The following is a 26,869-nucleotide window of genomic DNA, read 5'->3' as shown; positions in this document are numbered from 1 at the left end:
ATTTAAACCACAGGAAGAGATTATAGAATTGGTTAATGAAAACCTTACTTTTGGAAATCAGTTAAAAATTCTAAAGGTATGAATAGAAAATAATAAAAGAGAAATAACTGTCTGGATTTCCCCCCTTCTTTACAGTGATATGGTAGAAATATAAGGAAAATGCTTAACATCCTGTAGTTAGGAAATCTGGTCCCTTCACTTGCTACATGGCTCAGTTTTGAGTTAGAAAAGAAAAAATATTTTTGGCTGCAGCTTTAGTAAACAATGAGTGATGAAAAATATTGCAGAAATGTCTTCAAGAAATCTGACAATTGAGAACACAAACTTTATCATGTTGATATCATCTACATTCTTCCACAAAGCTTGGCAAATGAGTAACTGAGCCCTGTTTTGGCAGAACGAGAGAAGGAAGTACTAGTTCCAGCATCAAAAGAAGATTATGAAAACAACTAACCAACACAAAACAGTTATTTCTTCTCCTGAATAATAAAGACACCATGTTTGCATATAGAACAGCTTTTGCATTATTGCTCTACGTATAAGAATATATTAAGGAACTCATAACAGACTGCACATTACAAACTTAAGGTTCTTTGGTGAAGAATGAAAGAAAACAGTATTTGAGCTTTAAAGAAAATGATCTCATCCATTTTGCTTTTATCTATTGATCCGTTGGATCCTCTCACAGAGCAGGGAGAGGTACTGTGTGAGTTTCACCATGGCAACGATTACCACGCCCCCAGCCATCATACATGTTGGCCAAAACAGTGAATGGAACAGCACATTGGAACTGTAGAGTTTGGTTAGGATGACACTCTTCTGGTTTCCTTCTGGGTCAAAATAGCAGGAGAATTGTTGATACTTCCTGAAGTTTTCCATGACGACATTCACCAGGGACATGGATTCTTCAAAATTTTTTCCACACTTAGGTATATAGGAGCACTGTGGAAAATGAGATAAACTGTTACCAGAAGATACTTTCTCTGTGTATATCTGGTACTAGGAAAAGATGGGATATTGAGGTGAACTTAATGATCTGTAAAATAACCATGATATTTATTCTTTTCATATTCAAACCAGTGTCTCCAGAAACCCTAAGACCTCACACAGTAAAAAAAAACAAAACCAAAGTTTGTAGGTGTCTGACCCATATGTACCTAAATAGTTCTCCCATATATAGTTTAATTGTTGATTAGAATTTGATGACTCCAGTGAATTCTTTTGACCATAGCTAATAAGGTGAGTTTTAATTATTCCTTATTGAACACACTTTAACATGGAATCAGAGTGTCAATTTTTCAGTCTTGTCTATCCATAGTAGTCCATGTAATATCAGAAGCTACCAGGTCTCTCAGGGAAAGTAGTTTATTCTTCTCTTTTTGGCTTGGCTTAATTTATTCAGCCAAGTCCACTTGGTCACATTGCTACTGTAGTCAAGGAAACAGCTATAACCTGTGGTGAGTTGCTGAAAAAGAATCCTGGAAATTGTAGAGATATTGAATAGTTAAAGAGCTATGATGAATTGACTGTGCCCAGTTAGCGTGACAAAAAAACTTTTTCCATAAACCAAGGAAAGATGAAACAGAACCAAATGAGTTTACTCTTCAACCATCACTCATCTGAAAATTTACACTATCCTTCCTTTGATCTTTTCACCTCTCTTATCTTTCTCATTATATCTCTTCTAGATGACTCTCCTTTCTTCCTACGTACTTAGGTCCTTGAATTTCTTCCTTTGTATCTCTTTTCCTTCCCTGCCTTGCCCCGATTCCTCACCTCACTTTATATTTTCACCTCTGCTCCCTCTTCCTGTCCTTTTTCCCTCCCCTGCCCTCTCTTTTCTAGATACAAATGAAATGAAAGAACTTTGAGTTTTTATTTATTGCAAATACTTTTGAATACATTTTTTCCCTAATTTAAAAAGCAGTCTTTAAGGAGATGAAATCTCTGTGATCCTTTTTCCTTGATCTGTAAATGGGCAGTGACAAAACTGATTTTTAAAAAAATTATTATGAGAAAAACCCCACATTTCTTACTGTGTTACCAATTTATAAATCATGCTTACAAATATTCTCATCTATGACTATTTATTTATTTATATATAATGTATTATTTGCCCCAGGGGCACAGGTCTATGAATCATCAGGCTTACACATTTCACAGCACTCACCATAGCATATACCCTCCCCAATGTCCATCACCCAGCCACTCTTTCCTTCCCTCTCACCCCCCAGCAACCCTCAGTTTGTTTTGTGAGATAAAGAATTGCTTATGGTTTGTCTCCCTCCCAATCCCATCTTGTTTCATTTTTTTCCCTCCCTACCCTCCATGACCCCCCACCCTGCCTCTCAAATTCCTCATATCAGAGAGATCATGTGATAATTGTCTTTCTCTGATAGACTTATTTCGCTCAGCATAATACCCTCTAGTTCCATCTATGTCATTGCAAATGGCAAGATTTTTAAATTTTTTTTGGCATATCTATGACTTTTACCATGTGACTGGTACCCCAAAGGTTGTGCAGTACACAATTCCCAGAACTGTATGTGGAGACACAAATGAGGTGGGCTATTGTTGAACTTTGAGGTACATTGATGGAAGCTTTGGGGGTAGGATCCTGGAGACCTGTAGGTTTCATGGGTAGAAAATATAAAAGAAATGGAATGAGTTCTGCTAATGGAGTATGTTTGGCTTACTCTTTTCTCTGTATTAGTGGGCACACAGGCACCTAGCTTTGTTTATAGTGCTGTAATAATTGGATTCTTTGACTCTAAACAGCAGGAAGATTCTTACTTAGTTAAGAATGGGGATTGAGCATGCTTAAAATAATGTTCTCATAGCAGGGCTGGTTGACACCTTCAAATTTAATCAGCTAAGAATAAATGTGAGTACACTCATAAATACGAGTACAGAAGAGAGCTGGCGCTAGCACATTAAGGGTCTGAAATTATCTCCAAAAAAAGCAGAATTTCTCAGTGAGTTACAACCTAGTATAAAATTAGCCTATGACTCCATGAAACAAATCTTCCACCAGTTGGATGTCTTTGGATCAAAAGGGTGTAAGGCAGGATGGAGATATCTACCTTGATTATTTTTTTTCCTTCAAACCTTCTTCATGTCTTTATAGTTCTTAAAAATATTTTCTGAAGCAAATCATTACAAAAATCACAGACAAGCCATTTGTGGTTGAATTGAGACAGAACAAATTTAGATTACAAATGCATCAGTCTTCTGTATATTTTTGTGCCAAAACAGTTTATAGTAGTAGTTTCCGTGGCTAACAGTATTAAGTTATTGAAATGATCTCAATAAAAATGGAATTCCATTAAAAATGGAGTTTTTTCTTTTCTTATGCTCTTGTGAATTGATCTGGATTTTACGTTTTTTTAAAGAAAGTTTATCAGTCAAATGACAATAATTCTGTCATTAGGTAAGATTCTTCCAAGTAAAATGAGATATAAAGTACTTTTGAGACTGTCTAGCAAGGTTGCTATACAGGTTTAATACTGCTTATTAAAGTTTCAAGCCTTCAGGGTCTCACATATGGAATGGCCAGATAAAGCACGTTCCGTACATTATCGGACTGACTCTACCCTATGTCATTCATTTACTTTATTATTGGTGGGTCCTTCTTTTGTCATTATGAATGCATGAGGTAGTATAATAAGCCCAAGTTGTGTTCTGTAGATCTGGTTACTGTGTTTCTATAGGCAATTTACTTGGCTGCTCAGAGTCAACTTCTTTAACTATACAAAGGGGTTAACAGAACCTTCCTGGCAGGGTTTGTGTGAAGATTAAATGATGAATATGCATAAAACCTCAATAAATTTTCATTTACATATTTATTATTGGAGTATCACATTGTCCATATGATCTCCTAAAGCCTTAACCAAGTGCCATATACTAAACTCTGAAACCTCTAAGTAGGGCAAAATTATTAGTTATGTGGTGTTCACAGTGGCAGTCCTGTTCGAGACTCTTATGTTCCTAGCTTTTGTGTCCCAGGAGATTTGACATTTGGCTGAATCCTACACTAGGATTGTAGGCTTCTTTTTCTATTGTTCCAACTACAGCCATGTGTATGTTCTTGAAGCTGGTATGAATTTGGGGTGAAGATTTAGTGATATCATGACTTTATCACATGCTTGGTGGATGATTTTGTGATTGGTTTAGAATATACAGATTGCATTTCAACAAATGGAAACTTTACTATCAATGCTTACTTGGAAAATGTAATGTAGACTGAAAAGATAAAAATCCCAGCATTTTAGATCGTATTTTTTTAGTGGGAGGTGTGGAATAAAAAAGATTTAACTTTTAGATTCTGCATGATAGATAGCATAAAGGAACATATGAGTACTAATTTTATATACACAAGACACTTAAGTACTAATCAAAGTATATTTTATTTGTAAAGTATAATTTACTATGACCTTGGGCCATTCTTCTCTTGGTGCTTTAACATATGAAAATAGAAACCTTGCAAACCTCTGAGGCAGCTACTTAATGGAAGATTTAGTTTCACATCTCTTTTCTTAATCTGGAGTTTTGTTAATAAACCTTATTGCTTTCCCAAATCCCTTAAATTCTCCTTTGTATTGAAAACCATAGAGCTGGCCCATGGGTACGACCTTTCCTCTCCCAGCTGAAGAAACCCAGCTTGTGGCAACTTTTCTTGTTCCCCTTTCGTGGCAATGACGGCGCAGCAATAGCATCTTTTCTACAATTCTTTGAAAAAGTGACTGAAACTTTTCTTAGCCTGACTTCCAGAATCTTACACATAAATAGAGTTATTTTTATTCAAATGATGGACAAAGTTTTGAGAAACTACCTGTTGGGCTTTGCTTGGACATGCTTTGCTAGGCGTGTGTGAAGCAAATAGTGACAGGCCTTCACCCTAAAAATAAAAGATGTGGGGAGAAGTGGAGGTAGGGGAATGGGGATGGTTTGGTTGAATAACCTCACGGGTCAGCCTCTTTTTTTAATGATGGTAGGAAGGGAGCTATTAATTCTCAGCATCATCTCAAGGGAAGAATTTGTTCTTCATTTGTTCTTTTATAAAAAGAGAAGGGTTTTATATTCAGAGAGGGTTTAGAAATTTAATGAAATCCAATCAATGTTGAGTGTCTTTAATGTGCCGAGCAGCGCGCTAGACACAGCTATCAAAAACAGAAACAATACAAGACAGATCATTAGAAAGAGACAGGAAGGTATTACAAAACAATCATGGGGTGATACAATGGGACCAGGAGTGAAGCTAAAAAGGCTTTGAGTAAAGATATATCCTTTGCAGAGGTGGGCCACAAATTTGCTCTCAGCACTCGTTAGTAGCCTTGGGATCCTAAACCCATCATGATCATGAGATAAAAACAAAAATATTGCTCATGTGAAACAGAGATATTCTTGTTCTGAAGTCAGATGGAACTCTTTCTAGCATCTTCAGACAATGAATATTGTGCACATGTTTGGTAAGCCTGTCTGGTGTGTGATGTGTCAAGGTCTGTGCTCTGAGCTGGAGAAGAAGATGGGATTCCCGTGTTCAGAGAGTGTAGAGATCAGCAGCTAGAAGCCTTGGGTTACTCTGGTTCACATATGCATTTTGAACTTTCCAGTTTTTTGGGTAACCGTAATGGACAGAAGAGGTGAGAGTGCGAATTCAGATGTCCCTTTCTTTCCCTTTTGAGGATTCTTGTTCCTCATCATCACTTCTAACAAAGTGAATCCCAGAAAATTTGGTTTAGATTTGTTAGTTTGAACTTCTAGTGTCTACTTGACTTTGGCAAGTGGTACCTTTTGAAATGTTTAGGAGTGGAAAGGAAAACAATTTACACTCTGCTATGCACTAACATTTCTTTCAGTATGAGACACAGGCACCTCCCAAGAGACATGCTTTTTTTTTTTTTTTTTTTCTGCGTTTCCCAGAGCTTTCACCTTTGTTACAATATTTCTGCTTGATTTGGAGTAGAGAAGAAGTTAAAAGGACCTAGGAAATCTACTTACTAAATGCAAGCACTAAATGGAAGCCATCTGGAGCCTTGAGATCAGTCAATACCCAGATGGCTAAACCACAGAGGCCGCCCCCTTCTGGTTCATGATGTATCAAATTAGGCCTGGAGTAAGTCACATAACTTGTCTGACATTGCCCTTTGCCATGGCACTCTTTCTCAGCAATGACAAAGAAGCGGATTTCTTCTCCATGCTATTCTTCTTGACGCTTAGCAAACTTCTTTGGGGCACACTCTTCCTTTCACTTCTGCACAAAGGTGCCGTGGGCTGTCCCGGAATTTAGTTTTGGTGAGCAATGACTAAACTTTGTCAATCATAAAAGTATTTCTGCATCTCTGGTCCATAGATAGTTTCAGCAAATGTCTAATAGATACCCTTCAACTTAGAGTGCTAATTATGGGGATTTCCTATGTCACATTTCCAGGCATGTTTCCCCCCATCCCCCTCTTTGAGGGTGCACTTCTGTCTGTTTAATATCTATTCTGTGTAAACTCATGCTGAATACACAACCCTGACTTTCTTATGGATCACAGATAATTCTGTTCCATGTACAATGGCCTTTTGATCCTAAGCAGCTATTGGGATATGATGGAATGGGATGGATTCTCACCTGTTCACTAAAATATGCCATCTGAGGATAAATATTTCATGGAATTAGATTTTTCATCCAGAGACGCTCTAATGTTTTTCTCTTTAAGAGGTAGCAGGATGAGGTGAAGAGACTTAGATTTTTATTCAGACCTAATTAGTTAGTGAATGTGTGACTTTGGGAAAATTATTTCATTTTCTGAGCTTAGTTACATTATTGCAAAAAGTGGAGATGATAATGATACCTAGTGTGTGGGGTTGCTGCTGTAATTAAATAAGTTCATAGAAAATATTTAATACAATGCCTGGCAGGCTGCAAACTCTTGATGAAATATGGCTATAATTTTAGGAATATGGTTTTAGTCAGGATCAAATGAGATGATTTTTACGAAGTTCTTACCAGAATTCTGGGGACACAGTATATAGCAGACACTTGATAAATGTTTGATCCTTTTATTTCTTATCTAGATTTTCAACTTCTCTTTCATTTCTTCCCTTTTACCCTTACCTTACCAATGCAATGCAGAGGAATTAAGTGCTTCCAAGCTTTGCAGGATTTGGGAATCTCACAGCATCCAAACTCAAAGCTAAGTAAAATCTAGAGCAGTGGTTCTGCCACTGGCCACTGTCTGGAGACATTTTTAGTTGTCTCAGTTGAAAGGAGGACGATGCTAGACATTTAGTGGGTAGAGGCCAGGGATGCTGCTAGATATCCTACATTGTACAGGGCAGAGCCCACCCTCATAGAACAAAGAATTATCCCACCCAAAATACTGGTAATGCTGAGGTTGAGAAAGCCTGGTCTAGATATGTATATTTTCTGCATTTAGGCAACCCAGTAGGCTTCCAAATGGGTGATGAAAGGAATGGTGGTGAGTTTGAAGTTGCAAATAATTGGCTGATTTATAGAACTTACTCTCTTCCAAAATTAGCTATCTCCCCCATGACAATTATCGATAAAATATAATATAATATGATACTATCCCACATACCAAAGATTGGATGTGATATTTGTTCTTTGTGCCTATTTCTGGAACAGAGAACCTAAAACCCTTGAAATTTCCTAAGTGATAAGAGCTATAAAGATGTCTTTTGTTAGGTGAATAAGGTTACTTGGGACCACATTTAAGGATGGGGCTGGCTGCCAGGAGAACCACCCATGTGATTAGAGGGTTAGAACTTTCAGTCTTAATCCCTGACCTCCTGTTAGAAGGGCTGGAGACTGAATCAATTGCCAAAGGCTAATGGTTTAATCAATCATGCCTATATATTGTAACCTCCATAAAACCCCAAAGGACAGGGTTAGGAGAGTTTCCAGGTTGGTGAATGCAGGGAGATTTGGGGAAAGTGGCATGCTTGAAGAGGGCTCTGTGCCATTCCTTTTACTTAGCCCTATATGGCTCTTCCATCTGGCTGAGTTCTGTCATTTTAAAATAAGCTGGGACTCTAATAATCAAAATGTGTCTCTGAGTTTGTGAGCTACTCTAGCAAATTAATAGAGCTTAAGTAGGGGGTTGTTGGAAGCTCTGATAAACAGGGCTTGTGACTGGCCTCTGAACTCAGGTGGGGGTAGTCTTGTGGGACAGAACTCTTTTTTTTTTTCTTTTTTTTTTTTTAAAGAGAGAGAGAGAGGGAGCGAGCATGAGCACAGGCAGACAGAGTGGCAGGCAGAGGCAGAGGGAGAAGCAGGCTCCCCGCCGAGCAAGGAGCCCGATGTGGGACTCGATCCCAGGACGCCGGGATCATGACCTGAGCCGAAGGCAGCCGCTTAACCAACTGAGCCACCCAGGTGTCCCCAGAACTCTTAATTTATACAATCTAATGCTATCTTTGGGTAGATAGCATCAGATTTGAGTAGAATTGTAGGACACCCAGCTGGTTTTGGAGAATTGCTTGATGGTGTGAGAAACACCCCCTCCTCCTGCCCCCCATACACTGTAATTGGGTTCAGAATCCCTTGCAAGGATATATTTTCTTGTTTTAGAAACGCCATTCTCTTTTTTTTAACAATTAATTTATTTTTTTTCATGTTCCAAGATTCATTGTTTATGCACCACACCCAGTGCTCCATGCAATATGTGCCCTCCTTAATACCCACCACCAGGCTCACCCATCCCCTCAACTCCCTCCCCTCCATACTGGATAGTCATGTTTAGAGAATCCTGGTAGGCAGAATAGGTTTTAAACTCCCAAAAGGAGATCAGCATTGAAGAATTTCACAACCATAGCGAATTAATAATAGCCACTGTTCATGATTCCTCTGATGGCCTTATGGCCCTGAGAGGCAGGGGCCCTGGAGCCCACTTGCAGCTTCCTGGAACAGTCAGCCAATTGCTCTACAAGAGCATGCCAGCTTATCAGCTTAAGCAGCTCCAACTGTAATGTTGACAAGAAGGTGGGCACTTGGTTTAAAGGCTAAAAAAGAAAGTATACGAGAGAGTGTGAAAATTTAAAAATAAAATTCTTTTGGCTATTTTCTACAAAGATACATGCAGCTTGACTGATACTCTTTGCCTCCTATTTTCTCAGATCAAACAGGGTCAGTGATGCCTTATGTGTGTCAGTAAAATTCTGCCCATTTCTTGGTAACTCTGGGGAAGACTATTATTTTTAGTGAGCTAGAGAGAGGATAACAGGAAAGAAAGATCCACACAGAGATTGTTTTTATGTTTTCCCCAGAAATATTCTAAATATTCCTCACATTGCATGAAAATTGTGGTTTAATAACCTTCAGATATAGAGGTAACTGAAGTTTCAATATATATATTTCTTTTTTCTTTTTCTTTTTTTAAATTTAAATTCAATTAGTCAACCTAGTTTTAGATGTAGCTATCACTAGTTTTAGATGTAGCGTTCAACAATCCGTCAGTTGTGTATAACACCCAATGCTCATTGCATCATGTGCCCTCCTTAATGGCCATCACCCAATTACCCCATCCTCCCACCCACCTCCCCTCTGGCAACCCTCAGTTTGCTTCCTATAGTTAAAAGTCTCTCATGGTTTTTCTCCCTCTCTGATAACTTCACATTCAGTTTTTCCTCTCTTCCCCTAGGATCCTCGGCCCTGTTTCTTATGTTCTGCATATGAGTGAAACCATATGATAGTAGTCTTTCTCTGATTGACTAATTACATATATTTCTGCTTAAAGGCAGAGGACAACTATCCAGGTGTGAAGAGCTTCAGGCCAGGAATGTGAGCCACTTTTGGTCTTACCTTTTCCTTGAGAGTATATGCTGATTCTAGAAGGGGGCTGAGAGTCTAGAATACTGAATGGCATTTTGGACAGCCTTGCAGAGCTAGGTGCAGGACCCATCACTGAAGGCCTATCAGGTAGGGGGTCTGATGACCTTCCATTCAGTTTGTGTTGGTACCCTAAGGACTGCATCCTAGGAAAAATGGCAACCTGAAGTAGACATATTCTCAAAGGGACTTGAGTTCAGACTTGTGTATCTCAAGTTTATGAAGTCAGAATGAGGTGATTATGTATGGCCCATACACCCAGGAGCCTGGCAGAAGCAAATGGAAATATGTTTTGGAAAAGATGACATGATGATGTCACCCTAGGCTTAAAATTATTCTTATAAATTTAATTATTCTTATAAATGATCAAATATGATACCTGATGAAAAATTACCAGATATTACAAGACATGAAAAAAAGCAAGAGAAGAAAATCAAATAGCATAGGCACATAGCAGCTCTGGATATTGAAATCCTCAAGATAAACTTTAAAATAACTATAATTTTATTTTTTTTATTATTAAAAAAATTTTTTTTAAAGATTTTATTTATTTATTTGACAGACAGAGATCACAAGTAGGCAGAGAGGCAGGCAGAGAGAGAGAGGGAAGCAGGCTCCCCACTGAGCAGAGAGCCCGATGCGGGGCTCAATCCCAGGACCCTGGGATCATGACCTGAGCCGAAGGCAGAGGCTTTAACCCACTGAGCTACCCAGGCGCCCCTACTATAATTTTATTTTTTATGTTGAAGGACTTAAAAGATAAAAATGAGGATATTTCAGAAAACCAGAAATGGCAAAACAGACTCCAATGGATATTCTCAAAATGAACAATATAATAGGAGAAATTAAGAATGCAATGAGTGGGTTTAACAGTAGATTTGTCAGAGCTGAGGAATGAATTACAAATTAGAAGATAGGTCAGAATGCAGAATGAAGCACAGAGAGATTAAAAAGAGAGAAAGTAAGTACACAGGAGATACAAAGAGAAAGCTTAGCATATGGCCAGTTGGAGTGCAAAAAGGAGAAACAGAAGTGAATTGGGGCAGAGACATATTTGACGAAATATTGACTGAGAACTTTCCAAAATTGATGAAGAGCATCAAGAAACCGTGAAGGAAGCTCAGGGAACGCTAAGCAGACAAACAGGTAAAGGCGTACTCTGCCATATAACGGTTAAACTGTGGAAAACCAAATCAACTCATCTTTTAAATAAACCAAGATTACCTTCAAAGAAGCAGCAATTAGACTGAGAACCAATTTTTATTTTTTTTTAAAGATTTCATTTATCTATCTATCTATCTATCTATCTAGTTATTTATCGGAGAGATAGAGAGCTCACAAGCAGACAGAGTGGCAGGCAGAGGTGGAGACAGAAGCAGGCTCCCTGCCGAGCAAGGAGCCCGATGTGGAACTCAATTCCAGGACCCTGGGATCATGACCCGAGCTGGATGCAGCAGCTTAACTGACTGAGCCATCCAGGTGTCCCTTGAGAGCCAATTTTTAAATAGTAATAATGCTCACCAGAAAACAATGGAATATTTCTGAGTGCGGGAACAAAATACCAGCCAAGTTAGAATTTTATGTCCAGTGAATGTATTCTTCAAGTAATAATGTCTGCATAAACTTAGCATGTCTGTAGAATAAAATGGAAATAATATGTAAGTTAGGAAGATAATAAGTAGTAGTGAAGATGTTTTATTTAATGTCCTTAAGTAGTCAAGATTGCAAGTTGTAATATCTAGGCTAAACCCTACAAGAATAGTAATGCAACCGATAACTTCCAAGAAAAAAAGGGGGATGGATGGGATTATAAAAATAATCCACTGAAGAAAGTGTTGTCTTTTCATAAGTGGACTTGGGCAAATGGCTGTCCACATGAGAAAAAAAGAGAAACCCAGAATCCAGACTCTTGTGTAAAAATCAATTCCACTCTAAATGTATTCTAAATGTGAAGAGATCGTATTCTAAATGTGGAAGGAGAAACAATTATGTTTCTAGAAGATAATTTAGGAGAGTGACTTTGTGAACTCAGGACAAGTAAAGACCTTTTCAACAGGACAACAAAATACCAGAAAAACAAACCAAACCAACCAAACAAACAAAAAGATAACCTCCCCTAAAAAACCAACAACAAAAACCCTCTCCAAAACCCAAACATCAAAACAACCACCACCACCTCCACAACAGCAAAAACAGATTGACAAAATTTGACGATATTGAAATTAGAAAGTTCTTTCTTTCGAAGACATCATTAAGGGAGTGAAAAGGCCATAGAATGAGAGAAGATATTTGCAACACATAAAACCAACAGAAGTTCATATCTAGATATTAAAATTCCTACAATGAATGTGAAGAAGAAATAATCTGATAGAAAAATGAACAAGGGAATGGAACAGAGATTGTATAAAAGAGGATATCCAGTGGCGCCTGGGTGGCTCAGTGGGTTAAGCCTCTCCCTTCGGCTCAAGTCATGATCTCAGTCAGGGTCCTGGGATCGAGCCCTGCATCGGACTCTCTGCTCGGCAGGGAGCCTGCTTCCCCTTCTTTCTGCCTACTGTTCTGCCTACTTGTGATTTCTCCCTCTGTCAAATAAATAAACAAAATCTTAAAAAAAAAAAAAAGAGGATATCCAGATGGCCAATAAAGAAATGAAAAGACAGTTGGCAACATTAGTCATCAGAATCCCAAGGAAATATCACTACATTAGCTAAAATTACAATTACAGATGTTACCAAGTGTTGGTAAGGATCTGAAACAATAAAAAATCTTCAGGGTTGGTGGGAGTTTGGAGACACATTTGGTGTTATCTACTAAACTTTCAGATGGGTGTACCCTGTGATCTAGAGATTTCATTCCCAGGTTTTACCCAACAGAAGTGTGTGCTTGTGTACCAAGAGCCTTTGTACAAGAGTATTCATGGCAGAATTATTTGCAGTAGCCCCAAACTATACATGACTCAAAATGTCCATCAAAAGTAACATGAATAAATAAACTGGCACATTCATATAATGGGATAAGATACAATAATGAAAATGAATGAGCTACCACCAAGTGGAATGGCTCTAACAACTGTGTTATGTGAAAGAAGCCAGACACGAAGGGAAATACTCTGTATAATTCCATTTACATAATGTTTAAAAACCAGGCAAAATAAATAATGTTTAAGGATATATACTTAGGTGAACGCACTGCAAAGAAAAAAAAAAAAAGTAATTGCTGTATTGTCAGGATAGTTGTTGTATCTGGCAGGATACAAAGCCTATAGTTATTTTAGGGGTATGAGGGGTATTTTTGTGGTGCAGGAAATGTTTTATTTCTCTACCCTCATGGTGATCTCTGTAATAAATGCTTGCACTGCACTCTCTTTCCTTTCTTGCATGTTTCTGTATGTGTGTTATAATTCACAGTTAAAAATAAGGTCAGGGGGCAAATAAACCAAACAATGACCTAGTATCGTGCTGACAGCAAACAGATACTGGTCCTAAATTTTTAACTGAGCCTTTCTGTGGTAGGTTCACTGCCTGTTTATAGCCTAAATAATGCATTCACAGGGCTGTGTAATAAAATGTCAAAATGAGGAAATGGAAATTTGTTCTACTTTTGGATGCCTTTTCAACTTTGGTCAATTTCCAGTTCCAAGGAGATCTGAGAGTTTTATAGGCATTCACCATTACAGGTCAGCTTTGATTTAAAGATCTGACTTGAGGGAAGATCTTGAAAAACAAACACTTGTGGGAGAGTTAAGCTTTATATATTTGCAGAACAGGGTTAGGATTGGTATTATTTGTGGCTGTCACAAATGAAAGGAAATCAGAGCAGACATTTTCAAATGACAGTCTCTGAAATATTCATTACGTTCAGTCCTCAGAGATACCTTCAAGGAATTTTTAAGTTATCGTGACCAAAAGGTAAAGTGGATTTTCTTATTTTGTGTCAATATATGACAAAGCAAATCTTACGCTCTATCATCTAATTTCCAAAGCACGGCATTTTTTCAATACATATAATATGTATCATTTAGGTGCTGATAATTGTGGTGAAATTCGTTTTTCCAAGAAAGAGTGGGGTTCATGAGGGTTGTATCTTAGTAATGAGAGCCAGTTGTCCTAATGGAGAGTAGCGTCAGGTTCTCTTGGCATATCTAAATTGCTACCACGAACCGAAAGCTCAATATATTTAACCTAAAACTGATAATGGCAGGTAGGTTCTGTTGGCACTTACTGGTGATCCCAGACCTTATAAATGCAAGGGTTATGTACAGCTTTCATTCAATACACATTAGTTGAGCATCGACCCAGTGGATTTGAATATATCAGTGCTGGAAAATTCAGCCTCTATGAATATAACTTACATAAAAAAAGAAACACAGACACACACACACTATGACCATGACCTGTGCCAGGCACTGTGGTCTGCTCCACACCTTACATACACAGTCCTGATCCTCAGAAAGACCTTGCAAAGATGTTAGGAGAAAAGGAAGCTGAAGCTCAGAGAGATGAAGTTACATCCCCAAGACCACAGAACTAAGTGACAGTGACTATGGAAAATATAGTTTTACTCTGGTGCTCTCAGGTATATGATGAATTTTTGTTTGCTTGTTTGTTAGGTTTTGGCTTGTATGACTTGGGCTAAGCTGCACATTTGCTTTGAAAGACTCAGTCTATTTGTGTATGAATAATAGGGTGTTTACTCTTCTAGATGAAAGTAAAGGATAAATCTGCACTACCACGAAATGAGGGAATGATTTGTCTGCAACATGCACAGGAGATAAATGTCTCCCAGGCAAGAGTCAAATAGTTCTGTGAATGGGTGAAGCAGGGCCTGCTTCCTAATGGTATTTTCCTTTGAAATGCTGGCACAGGGGAAGTTCAGAGGGAGATGGGCTGAGCTTGGGTGCTCTGTGGGGGTGACCGAAATGCAGTGTGCTTATGCCACACCCTACCTTCTGATTGATTTTCATGGTCTCTTCCGTGTGGTAGAGAAGGAGCTTTTCACCAGAAGAAGTCAGGTTAACATACACCTGGAGGCAGGGGTACTGAGAGAGTTTCCAGCAGTCCGGACCACAGCTGAAGGAGCAATTAAAGGTTTCTGTGATGGACGCATTCACCAAGGTGCATTGAGACTCTTCTGTCCACACACTGCAGAGAGAGGGGAGAGGAAACACAGACCCAGATATTAAGAACCAGGAAGGTGTCTATCAGAGGGGATCATCTGTTGTTTCCTTAACCTGAAGAATCTTTTCCAAATCTATCATACAATCTATTTGTTAGCATTTATGCCTTAAATAGAATAGCTTTAGGCAAACTATAATATAAACACGGATAAACTTTGCCTGGCACCTGAAAACTTTTCCAGTGACTTCTGTCAGACATACTTTAATGTCCAATGCTTGCTTTAAGTTAGGTTTTTACTTCCTTCTCACATTTGCTGGTAGCATAAGGCATCTTTTATATCCCAGCCTATAATCACCCTGAGTTCTACCTTGTAAGCAGCTTCCTGCCACACGCCAGGCCTTGCTTGCAATGTCTGCCCAGTTTGTAGGCAGTGAAGGTGTAAGGGAGAAGGGGAGGGAAGATGGTAGAGGGCTGGAGGGGCTTGACTTCTAACTTGATAGACAGAAGGACTGTGATTTATTTCTTCATAGTCTTTCTAATAAGGGAGAAAATATAACTCCATCCTTTTATTGTACCAAAAGCAATCACTTGTGGCATCTGTCTTTACCCTAATTGGTGCTTTATATACATTTCCAAAACTTTGTAAGTTGGGTATAAATTTTTTTTTTTTAAAACGTGAGGGTCAGAGAAATCAGGAAACATGTAAAGGCACACAGCTAGTAAGTAATGGAAATGGTGATTCTACCTACTCCTGTATGTCTCTAAGGCCTAAGCTCATTCCTTAGGTATGAGGTACTGTGTTGCCTCCCTTTGCACACAGTGGCAAGGAGGCCCTTTTGTGGAGATAATGGGTTCACATTAGTGCCCTGGGAACCTCTATTAGAAAGATTAAAAAAAGAAAAAAAACAAACAAACCTCCGGCTGCTCATTGGTTAGTTTTTCGTTCCAAAATGCTTATAATTTTATAATCAAGGATAATATTTGTGATTAAGAAGTGACACATTAGCAATCAAAGTTTTACTTCTGGGTATAAACTGATTACCGTAATAATCAGAAAACAGCACATTTTCTTTGCAGACTAATACCCCTTCCTTTTGTGGACATGTGTTGACTTCCCTTTTCATGTCCAACTTCATGCCAGTGGCAGGATCCTAGCCCTTACTCCCTCTGGTGTAGCAAATTGTATTTTCCTAGGGCATGGATGGTCAGCTTTTGCTTATACAAAGGGGAAAAAAGTCTTAGATGGTTCTTAGCAGATGTGAAGATCTGAAAGTGGTTTTGGAATCAGTGCACACTCAGGCCTGAGGCATCAGCGCTTTCATTGAGAAGGAGCACAGCTGAAGGCATCAGAGACACAGAGCAGAGCAGCCACAAATGGGAAAGATGATGCCTTAATTTTAGCAAATTACTGTATGTCTGCTATATTTTGCTTCTAAAATGAAAGTATTAATTTAGGTGGAGAAATGAATACCACAAAATGGTTTGATTCTCTTTCAGATCGAAATCTCAAATTTTCATTTGAAAGGGCCTCGTTTCCTTAAGCTGAACCACTGTGAGACTCTCCCCATTAGTTACAGCAATGCCAGGCTCCCCTGTGCTCAAAGTGTCCAATTTATGGACAACAGTTAGCTAGAGAGGCTGTGGGGGATTTATCATGCGGCTTACTCAGGGGGAAATACACTTGCTCTTTCAGTATTTAATTGCCTCCCTATCTATTCAGTAAACCTAGAGCAAGAATTAAAATGAAAAGGGTTCAAACTTGTTATTATTAAAAGTTGATGGATAGCAGTCTTTCTCAGGCTTGACAGCACATTAGGATCACGGGGTGGTGGGGGAGGGGGAACTTCGAAAGATGCTGGTAACTGGGTCCCACTACAGACCATTAAATCTGACCTTCTAGGGTGATTGTGGAGGGTTCTGGGCATCAGAATTTTTTAAAGTTTCCCAGAAAATTTAAATTTGTAGTTAAGAACCACCAGCGTGTGGGGTAATGAAGAGGGGTGTGGGCTAGAAAAGGATAAATGGTGGAGAACAAAGGTGTGAAGAGGAAAGAATAGGGACTCTGGAATGAGTGGGATATGGGTTTGAATCTTATCTATGCCATATGCTATTTTGTGTGATATCAAGCAAATTATAACATTCTTGAGCCTCAGTTTGGCCATTTTTATAATGAGTATATTCATATCAAACTTCCATTATAAAGTATCCATGAGCATTAAGCAAGTCATGCATGGAAAGTCCCTGCACATAGTAGGCAGCCTATACACAGAACTATTTTTATCATTATTATTTGATAACATTATTAAAAATACTATGTGCCAGGCACTGTACAACGTACTTATTGGGAAAGAAGGTGAGGAAGAGGAGCTTAGGGCTGATAAGCTAGGGAGAGGAAGAAGGAGAAGACCAATGACCGTGTCCCAACCACCCAAAGGTATTACCTCTGCATGTATGAGCGCAGGAGTGTGATTCCCAGCAGAAAGTACATCATGATGGAGCAGACCATCATGGCCAGTCCCAGGAGAATGGCCCGGTCCTCTCCTGCTTTCAGTGCTGTGACAGTTTTCCTTTTGTCCAGGAGGTCGTGGTCCCTGATTTTTTGGTAAATATTTCTGAGGTTGAAAATAATACAGTCTTACATGAAGTTCACGGTTAATCAGCACACCCCTAAAGAGTGGGTAAATCTCTGCTCATGCCTTCCTAAGGGCAGAGGGGCCTAGAGGAACCCTCCAAACCTACCTGAATGCAATCAGATCCCAGCATGTGACTGACAGTTGCCTCCCAACACACACGTGTACACAACAACCTTGAGCAGAAACAAGTCACTCTTCTTTCCCTGGGGCCCATGTCTAATTGGAAATACTTTTTCCTTCTCTTGAATCTAAAGAAAGCACTCCCTTCAACTCTTAAAATACTGCTTTAGATTTGCCATTTAACCTCCAGCTGGTCATCATTGATCTTTTTATACTCTCTGAATACCTAATGGAGCATTAATTCAAATAAATGGCAGTAGACATCAGGAATCTATCAACTTAATACCTTATTTCCCTTCAGTAGTAATAGAAGTTATTTTGGTTAACATTTTTCTCAAGCTTAGGGTTGCTTAGGGCTCTATTGACTTGAGATTTATAAGCAATGTGAAAATGTGGAGTGGTGACCCAGTCTTTTTTTTAATAGGTATAAACACTTGATTGAGTTCTGAAAAATATCATTCAGGGCCAGACTCTATAACTTTGGATAGTTTTATTAGTTTTTTTTGGAGCAGAAACGTAGGGTAAGAAAAAACATGAGATTGGACCAAACTGGCTCCTGATTTTGAAACCCAATTTCCCCACTTACTACCTGTGTGACCAATGCAAACTCCTGTCTTTCTGATTCCCAGTTTCCTGCAAAGTGGGAATAATGTTTAACTGCATTGTAATCATTAAGTGAGACCTAAGTAAATCATCCAGGGGGAATGACTGACCTGAAGCATTTAACAAGTGCTGTCATTGAAAAATGGGGTGGCGGGCTACAGCTCTATGATAGGAACATCAAAATATCCTAAAATTGCCTCAATCTTCCAAAGAATTTCTAAACAACAGAATGGCAGAAAAATGAATACTGCCGCTGCCCAGCATCACGAGAGTAGCCCACGGCATACCACTGGCCTGGGAACAGATCCAGTTCCAAGTATGGTTTCTACTCAATGCCTATCACCCTCGCACCATCATAAAGTCAAAAAATCATAAGTAAAACCATTGTAAAGTGGGAACTGTAGTTTTCTCGTCTTTTTTACTCTGTTTTTGTTGCTTATATCCTGGCAAAGCAGGTAAATGTGACTTTAATTTTGTGTGTCCTATCTCCAGAATGCTGGGACCATCCTTTGTTCTTTGCTAAAAATTGAAATGTGCTTCCTACCAAATTCTGGCTAATGGTGTCTGCTTCAACCAAGAGGACGTATTTTTTATTATTCACACAGCTTGAGGTGGTTAGTCATATTATTAACCGTAATGATCTTCCTGACCTAATAAATACATTTATGTGGTATTTTGTATTTTCATAATGCCTTACAACCACTAATTGTATAAGAGGGTCTGCTTAACACAGGCTATTTAGACTCATTTGCATTTGATGATGCTTGTCTTTGTATACTTATTATGGACGTAATAAAAATGTTTTGCTCAAGATTAAAAAAAAAACTAGAAAAAACTAAAAAAAAAACAAAAACTAAAAAAAAAAACCTAAAAAACTAGAAAACTTAGGAGTGCAAGACTGGATCTGAAATAAGATCTGGAGAAGACAGAAAAGAAGTTGCTGGGGTGCTGGATGCTTGGAGAGAAAAGTGAGAACTGTGGGATTTGGTAAAACAGATGACCGGGGAAGAGGCAGCTCAGACTCCTTTAGTTTCTATTTTGAGAAGGGAGCTTTGGATTACAGGGGTCCAGAAGTAGGGGAGTTAATGACCTTATTTAGGGTCTGGGAATAGAGAGGAAGACAATTAGAAAGGTGAAAATGGAGGAAGAATCTCTTACACCCTTTTTTAAGCTTTAGGCAAGAAGCCAATATACACAAAGAATAACTTCAGATTTTCCTTTAAATTTTTATCACTAGTCATTCTTTATGCTTGGAAAAGAAACCAGAGTAAAATCCAGAATGGAAGTTTCAGGGGAAGGAAGAGATACCTGTTATTTGTACAGTTGTGTGTATATTCAGGGCTTCTGTTTACCTTTGTGCTCCGAGATGGCCTTCCTGATGCTTATGGTGTGCATGCCATTCTGGTTGGCTAGTTCACTCTGGGCTGGTTGTTAGATATTTTGATTCCCCGTAGAAGTGTGAGAACGTGTATGGACCTAATAGATTTCCAGAAGGTTTTAAGGGATTTATTAATCTAATTATTAGAGTGTAAAATTAACCAATTAGCTTATTATTATTTGAAGTTCTCTTCATGAGGTAGTGTATACAAATCTACTGTTTCCTTGAAGAGTGGACCCATTGTAGCAGGAGAATCATCGTGAAATATAAGCCATCTTCCTGTGGCTGTGTTCTTCATAACTCCTCCCTTTTCTCACTCCCTGCTGCTCATTATCCTCAGTGCCAGAAGTCCCGACAGCCCATATCTTCCATTATTCTCCAGCTGCCCAGCCCAATTTCTCCAGACTAGCTGCTCTGCTCTTTTGATTTCCATAGACTGGCCACCACCCACCCTCTAAGTTTTTCTATTTGTTTCTTGAGATTTCCTTTGGAAAATGTAAGATTTATATCAAACCCTTTTAAACTTGACTCCTTATTAACTTGGATGAAAAAAAATCTGTGCCCATTAGCTGCTCAAGCCAGTAGTAGGCAGGAAGAGATGGGCTCAGTCTTTTGAGTGACTTCAAAGAGCTGTTGTAATGTGATGTTTCTAGGCTATTATTTATCAAAATGTATTTAATTGTGATGGCTGCCTCTGAGATTTGCATTTCCTGCAGATGGAAGCCAGCAAAGGAAAGCAGCAGTCTCACAGTTCCAGAGGATTAGGCTGTCACTACACATCACTTATGTCAGTCCATACCCATGAAAGATGCAGTGTAATCAGTCAGTTATGTCACCAGGACTAGAAGCATATAAAAAAGATTCAAATGAGCAATTTAAAAAAATCACAATTTGAAAACGGTTAACAAATGTTCTTCCTATGCTCTGAAATTTGTAGAGAAGAAGGAGAATGATTGGTTTTCACACAGAACAAAAGGTATCTAGGAGATCAGGATACTACTCAGCAAAAAGAAAGTGGATGAGTGGGGTGGGCTGTACCCATGAAATTCATCAATAAATTATTATTGAATTCATTGATAAATTAAGAATGAATGATATGGGAGAACAAAGAGCTCAGTTTAAGTCCACAAACTTATCTTGAGGGCTGATAGCCTTTAATTACTGGGTCCTTGCCCAAGACACACATGAAAATAAGTATCAACATAAGGTAGTGAATTTAATGATGGAGCAATTCACAGAGTGAGTACAAAGAGGAGTGATTTCTCCTGTAGCCTGAGAGAGCCAGACAGGAAGCAATAAGGCATTAAGATTAGGGAAAGCTTCCTGGAGGTAATGCCTTAACCAGAATCTTCAAGATTAAATCAGAGTTAACCAAATGAGACGGGGACTCAAGGGTATTTCAGACAGAAGGAATCACATGAATGAAGGGATGAAGGTTTGCAACTGTATGGTGGCTCTCAGAAACTACAAACATTTTCACATTAATGGGATGAGTATGGGGCCAGGGAAATGGGCCAGATGAGTTTGGGAAGGTGGTAGGTCAGGAAGGGTTTTGTAAGTCATTCTAAAGAGCTTGGCCTTTATCCTGTAGTTAAAGGAAAGCTGTCAGTGACATAATCAGAACTGAGTTTCAGAATGATCACTCTGGCTGCAGTGTGGAGATTAGATGAGAAATGGAACAAGACAGATCAGAAAGAACCAGGAAATTTTTACTGTAGTGCTGGCAGAGGATGATGAAGCCTGGATGTAGGATTGAAGTGGGATAAACGGAGAGAAAGGGATGTATGGAGAAATACGTGGAGATAAAACTTTAGAGTTCGGTGATTGATAGAATGTAGAGGATGATGAGGAAGTCAGAGAGATGTAGTTTAGCTTTATGCCCAAGCACTTGGCTTGGATCACTTCAGAAATGGTAGAAAGTGTTAAAATTGGGATTCTTACGTCCTTACTCTTTCAGGGTTTCCAAGAGGGTACATTTTCTACTCTGGCTAAGAAGGGAGAGGCCTTTGGTGCCTTTATAGCTTCTCTCCCTCACAAGCATAGTGTCCTGAGCTCAGGTGGAGGAGTGACTAATTTGATTGGTGAAATGGGCCAGAACCTGACAGTCAAGGGGCTAGGTCTATCTTTTGGGTGAGTTTGAATATCATTGTTCATGTATGGCACAATTTTTAAAAATTCCTTTTGGGTTTGTCTTTGTTCAGGCCTGGTATGTCTTGGCCTTCCTTTCTTCAGGTAGTAAGCCCCAGTTGGGGAAAGAGGTGTTCACAGCCTGAGACTAAGTGGTTAGTTAGCTGGGTCCTTTCACTGTCTTCAGTGCTATATTTCAGGCTTTGTATTAGGAAAGCTTGTACTTTGGGAGTTACTGTGCCACTGCTAACAGAGCTTGTATTTCATCTCCCTTGGTTCTTTACATTTTTTCTCTATAATATAATCTACCTGAGACGGGGTAGGGAGGAACATAAGGGAATGAAGGCCAGAATGGCTCAATGAAGTAGAGGTCTCAGGAGGAAAAGTTTGGGATATGGCTATAAATTCAGTTTTGAATAAGACGGATGTCCAACGGTAGGTATAGAGCATGAATTTGGATTTATCAGTTTGATGCAGATCTAGCCTTGGTATGTTCCAGAAAAGCAGTATGTTTGAGCTCTGTTGAGGCAGTCTTGGCTTCATGGTGAACTATGAATCAATATGGTGGATATAAATCTACATTTAGAGATGGTGACAGCAACAAATAGTAGATATGTACAGTCTTTATTACATGTACAGGGAGCATTCTGTCCACATCTTTTTGGTGAATGTGAGTTATTAATAAACATATAAGCCAAATCCAAGTAAAACAAAGTTCTGATAATAAATCTACAAGGCAAATCCAAGTATAACAAAATATCTTGCATAGAAAATGATTTTCAATTGTCCAGTAAAGCTTTTTTTTCCCAAGCAATAGTTGGCACAATATAATTTTATTTTGAACTCCATATTTGGATAACTTCTTCTTCTTCTTCTTTTTTTTTAAAGATTTCTTCATTTATTTGACAGACAGAGATCACAAGTAGGCAGAGAGAGAGTGAGGGAAGCAGGCTCCCTGCTGAGCAGAGAGCCCAGTGCGGGGCTTGATCTCAGGATCCTGAAACCATGACCTGAGCTGAAAGCAGAGGTTTAACCCACTGAGCCACCCAGGCATCCTTTGGGTAACTTCTAAAAGTTTTATATTAGGACTCAGCCTATAGTTCATAAACAAATTATTTATAAGATTATGTGATAACAAACGTGACTATAAAGAGTAAAGTGTCTAAGATTTTTCTCCTTAGTCTTCCCTATTTAAATTCAGGTTCCCCTGGTCATTAACCTGCTGGCAAAAAAAAAAAAACTCAGGTTAAGGCAAGGTAAAGGTAATTAATTGAAGATTTCCCTGGTCGTTAGCCTGCTGGGGAAAAAAAAAATTCAGTTAAGGCAGGGTAAATGTTATTTATTAATTCATTTGTTTATTTTTCAATATTTTAAAGTCCTCATAAGATGAAACACATGGTGCTGAGTTCTGGGGATACAAAATGACTGAGACATCCTAAGAGGACTGGGTGAGAAACCAATGCAACTAATTTGAGAGTAGAAAAGTGAAAGCAAGTCAATGTTCTGGGGCCATTTGCCAAAGGATCAGTTACTAAATAGCTAATTCACTAAGAGCCAATTTGCTGAAGGATCACTTTGCTAAATGAATAGTTTGCCTACTTTATTACATTTACACACTTAATAGACATTTTAAGGAGTATTGTCTTAAGTATAGTAAATGAATATGAATACCTTTTTATGGGTGTTGTAAGATCACATTCAACAAAATAAATTTTTCTCATGCATATATTCTCTTTAGCCGCATTGTAACATCTATTCGACTTTTTTTTTTCCAAAGCTAAGCTTCTTAGGGAGACTGAGTCTCTTTATAAATATATTCTTATGAATACATTCATAGATATATCTTTCTTAACTATGTGAATAGATACAGATATAATAAAATAGATGTAGCTAAATATAGATAATAGATATAACAAAAATTTAGTGTTTCATTTGGGAGAATCTCAGTTTATACTGATTTTTTTTTTCAAAACTTAGAGTCATTTGCTGTTTTCCTAATCTTTTTTTTTTAATATTTTATTTATTTATTTGACAGACAGAGACCACAAGTAGGCAGAGAGGCAGGCAGAGAGAGAGGAGGAAGCAGGCTCCCTGCTGAGCAGAGAGCCCGATGCGGGGCTCAATCCCAGGACCCTGAGATCATGACCTGAGCCTAAGGCAGAGGCTTCAACTCACTGAGCCACTCAGGCGCCCCTGTTTTCCTAATCTTTTAACATCATTGAGATTCTTATGGCAAATTTCATACTGACTAATTTGATAGATTTGTCAACTTTATCAATTAACCACTGTTTCTTTGAACAATTCATAAGGTTATGGTAATTAATTTTGGACAAGAATTTTAACAGCTTTTTGAAGATTCTGTGAAGTTTCATTTGAAACAGTTTTTTTTTTTTTTTTTTTTTTTTGTCCTTGTAACATCATCTTACAAAATGTTTAATTCGTCTCTGCTCTGTTTCTGCTATTGCAACAGGAGGGATCTGGGTAGGAATGGTGGGACTCTCTGCTGGAAGAAAGTTGAAGTTGAACTATGCGTAATGCACAATCTGGCAACCTGCTAACCCATAGAACTATGTAGGGTTAGAATGATCATATTGAGTTTCTGGCACATAGCTAAATTTGAGAAATTCATGAAAATAATTGATGGGCAATTTCCATTTTTATTTTTTTATTTTATTTTTTGGTAGAGTGGCTTCAGGCAAATTGTCTATCACCGTGTTGGGTATTCCTTGAACTGGGCATTCAGCAGACGAGTGATAGTAAACTGTCCCAGGGCTATGCTTTATAATCAGGACAATGGTGTAGAAGTGTGCCATTGAAGGAAGGCTGTAACTTGATTTCAGCAGTAATGATTAAAGGTCCTATAATAGACTGAAGTGAGGTTTTGATGAGCTAACAATTGAGAAAGAGAGAGTATCCAGGCAGAATGTGAGAGATTAGGAGTAGTTGAGTTTGGTTGGATTCTAGGATCTGGTGGGTGGGGGAGGCAGGCCGCAAGCTGGTCAGATATGCAGGGGGCCAGAGATAAAAGGATCTTGGTGTCTTCTAAGTTAGAAGAACCATTAAAAGAATGTAAGGAATGAAATGATATAATTACATTTGTATATTAGAAAGATCACTCATGTTAATGTGTCTGGTCGTTAAAAAAAAGTTTATGTCTGGAGGTAGAGGCTGATTCTGAAACTCTTCCTGTGTTTCAGGTGTTTGATAAGAGGAATGGAAAAAAAAGTAGTGGCAGAGGAGATGAAAATTTAGATCTAAGCACCATTTGTGTCCAGAATAAGTAACACTGTGGGTATTAATGAGACTCTTTCATCAGAGAAACAAAAGACAGCAAAAGTGCTAGAACACAGAGAGGGAAGGAAGATAGGTCCAGAGCTGTGAGAGGGGTGAGAAGGCCTGGTGGGTGTGGAAAAGAGAAGTAGGGGTGATGTGAATAAAAGTAAAGAATTCTGTATATCTGAAGTTACTTGGGGGAGACGCTTCAGAAACTCATACATAATACTTAACATACCGAATATTTGTATTTCTGTCCTTTTGGCTTAATGAATACTGAGTTGATTAGGAGTTAGAGCCAGACCATATTCATCATTGTAGTCTTATTCTTTTGCATTTATTAGGGTCACAGACTATGTTCCTTTTATGTGGGCTAGAAATGGTTACAACATGCTTAGTTTGTGAGGTAGCCAGCATAAGGAGGCTAAATGGCTGATTGAAACTAAATAAATCAGAAAGCCATGGCTAGAACAGGCTCCTGGCTTTTTTTCCTACCAGTGCCCATTGGACTCTACCACCAACAAATGTAATATTCTTTCCAGAAAAACTTTAAGCTTTCCAAGCACTGCAAGCTCTCATTTCCAGACTTCAAGGAATAGAGTCTTCTGTTAGATCCTATGGGGGTGAGTGTGTGGGGCAGTGGATTCCTGATGCCAGTTGAACTGAAATGAGCAGAGTTGCTATATATTTCTGCTCAAGGAACACTAAACCAGCTATCTCACATGGCAGAGCTGGGAGTGGCATTGATTAAAAGAGCCATTGTTCTGCCTTTTGTCCACCAAAATCTTCCATGTTTTTGAGATGGCTTCTTCATATGTGTATCTTTTTCTATTTAGTTCCAGGTTTCATGTCTTTCCCTTGAGCTAGGAGATGTATTTTTATGCAGTCCATTTTGATTAATTGAATTATTATTCTGTTTCCAATCTTTTAAAGTATACATTCCATTAGGGGAAATATGCTTTGAGTTTGGGAACAAATGACAGTCACATTTAATATAGTAATTAATATGATAGGTTTTGTCCATGAACCTAACGTTATTGTGAACTTACTAATCAACAGGACTTCCCAGGAAGTCCTATAAGATTACTTTATGAATAATAGACAAAAGATGAATCAGAATTCATGAATCAGAAAAGAAAGAGTTAATGCTTTTCAGTTCTGCCTCCAACTTATCAGGTCACACAATTTCCCAGTGATATCTTAATTTTTAATTCTTATTTATATTTTACCTGATCTCTTAGCATATTTGAAGTCCTCAGTGAAAAATATAGATGGAAAGGGAAAATTGTGTGAATCATTAGGTAACTTAGGGTATCCTTATAACCTAAAGCACCTTTGAGAAATATTGCCTTTATATTGACCACATTATTTGGTTGTAGTGCAATAATGTTATAAAAATAAGTAACAAAAAATAACTAGAATAGCTCTATATATGGGAATAAAAATCAAGTTCCAAAGAACTCATGGGTCATAGACTAAAACATGATAAATTAGGATCTATTTAGGGTTAAATGATAATAAAAACACTATAAAGTGACCAATGGGAGGTGACTAAAGCAGTACCTAGTTAGACATGCATAATATTAAATGCTTATATTAGATAATAAAGAGGCCTGAAAGTTAATATGCTAGGCATCTGCTTAGGGAGTTATAAAAAGATTCAGAGAATATATTAAAAGAAAACATAAGAGGGAAATAATAAATAATAGAAGATGAGTTATATTAAAGCAACAATGAACTCAAAATTAATTTTTTGAAAAGACTAATGAAAAAAATCTCTGAC

At 38.3% G+C, this 26,869-nt stretch overlaps 1 protein-coding gene across 2 annotated transcripts in view; it reads right to left on the bottom strand.

Annotated features, from left to right (window-relative positions):
- Nucleotides 1-276: 276 nt before the first annotated feature.
- The window catches only part of KCNMB2 (potassium calcium-activated channel subfamily M regulatory beta subunit 2), a 239,436-nt gene continuing 212,843 nt past the window's right edge, over nt 277-26,869 (bottom strand). For both annotated transcript variants that reach the window (XM_047730890.1, XM_047730898.1), the window contains exons 3-5: nt 17,394-17,564; nt 14,781-14,976; nt 277-942 (exon numbers count right to left, since the gene is read on the bottom strand). In XM_047730890.1, the coding sequence (XP_047586846.1) occupies nt 658-942; nt 14,781-14,976; nt 17,394-17,564 (652 nt within the window). In that variant the 3' untranslated portion in view covers nt 277-657. The remainder of the gene's footprint in view (nt 943-14,780; nt 14,977-17,393; nt 17,565-26,869) is intronic.

This window comes from Lutra lutra, chromosome 1 (genome assembly GCF_902655055.1).
Source record: "Lutra lutra chromosome 1, mLutLut1.2, whole genome shotgun sequence".
Classification (NCBI taxonomy): domain Eukaryota; kingdom Metazoa; phylum Chordata; class Mammalia; order Carnivora; family Mustelidae; genus Lutra; species Lutra lutra.
The sequence above is the reverse complement of the archived record's forward strand: the minus strand, read 5'-3'. Positions and strand labels throughout refer to the sequence as shown.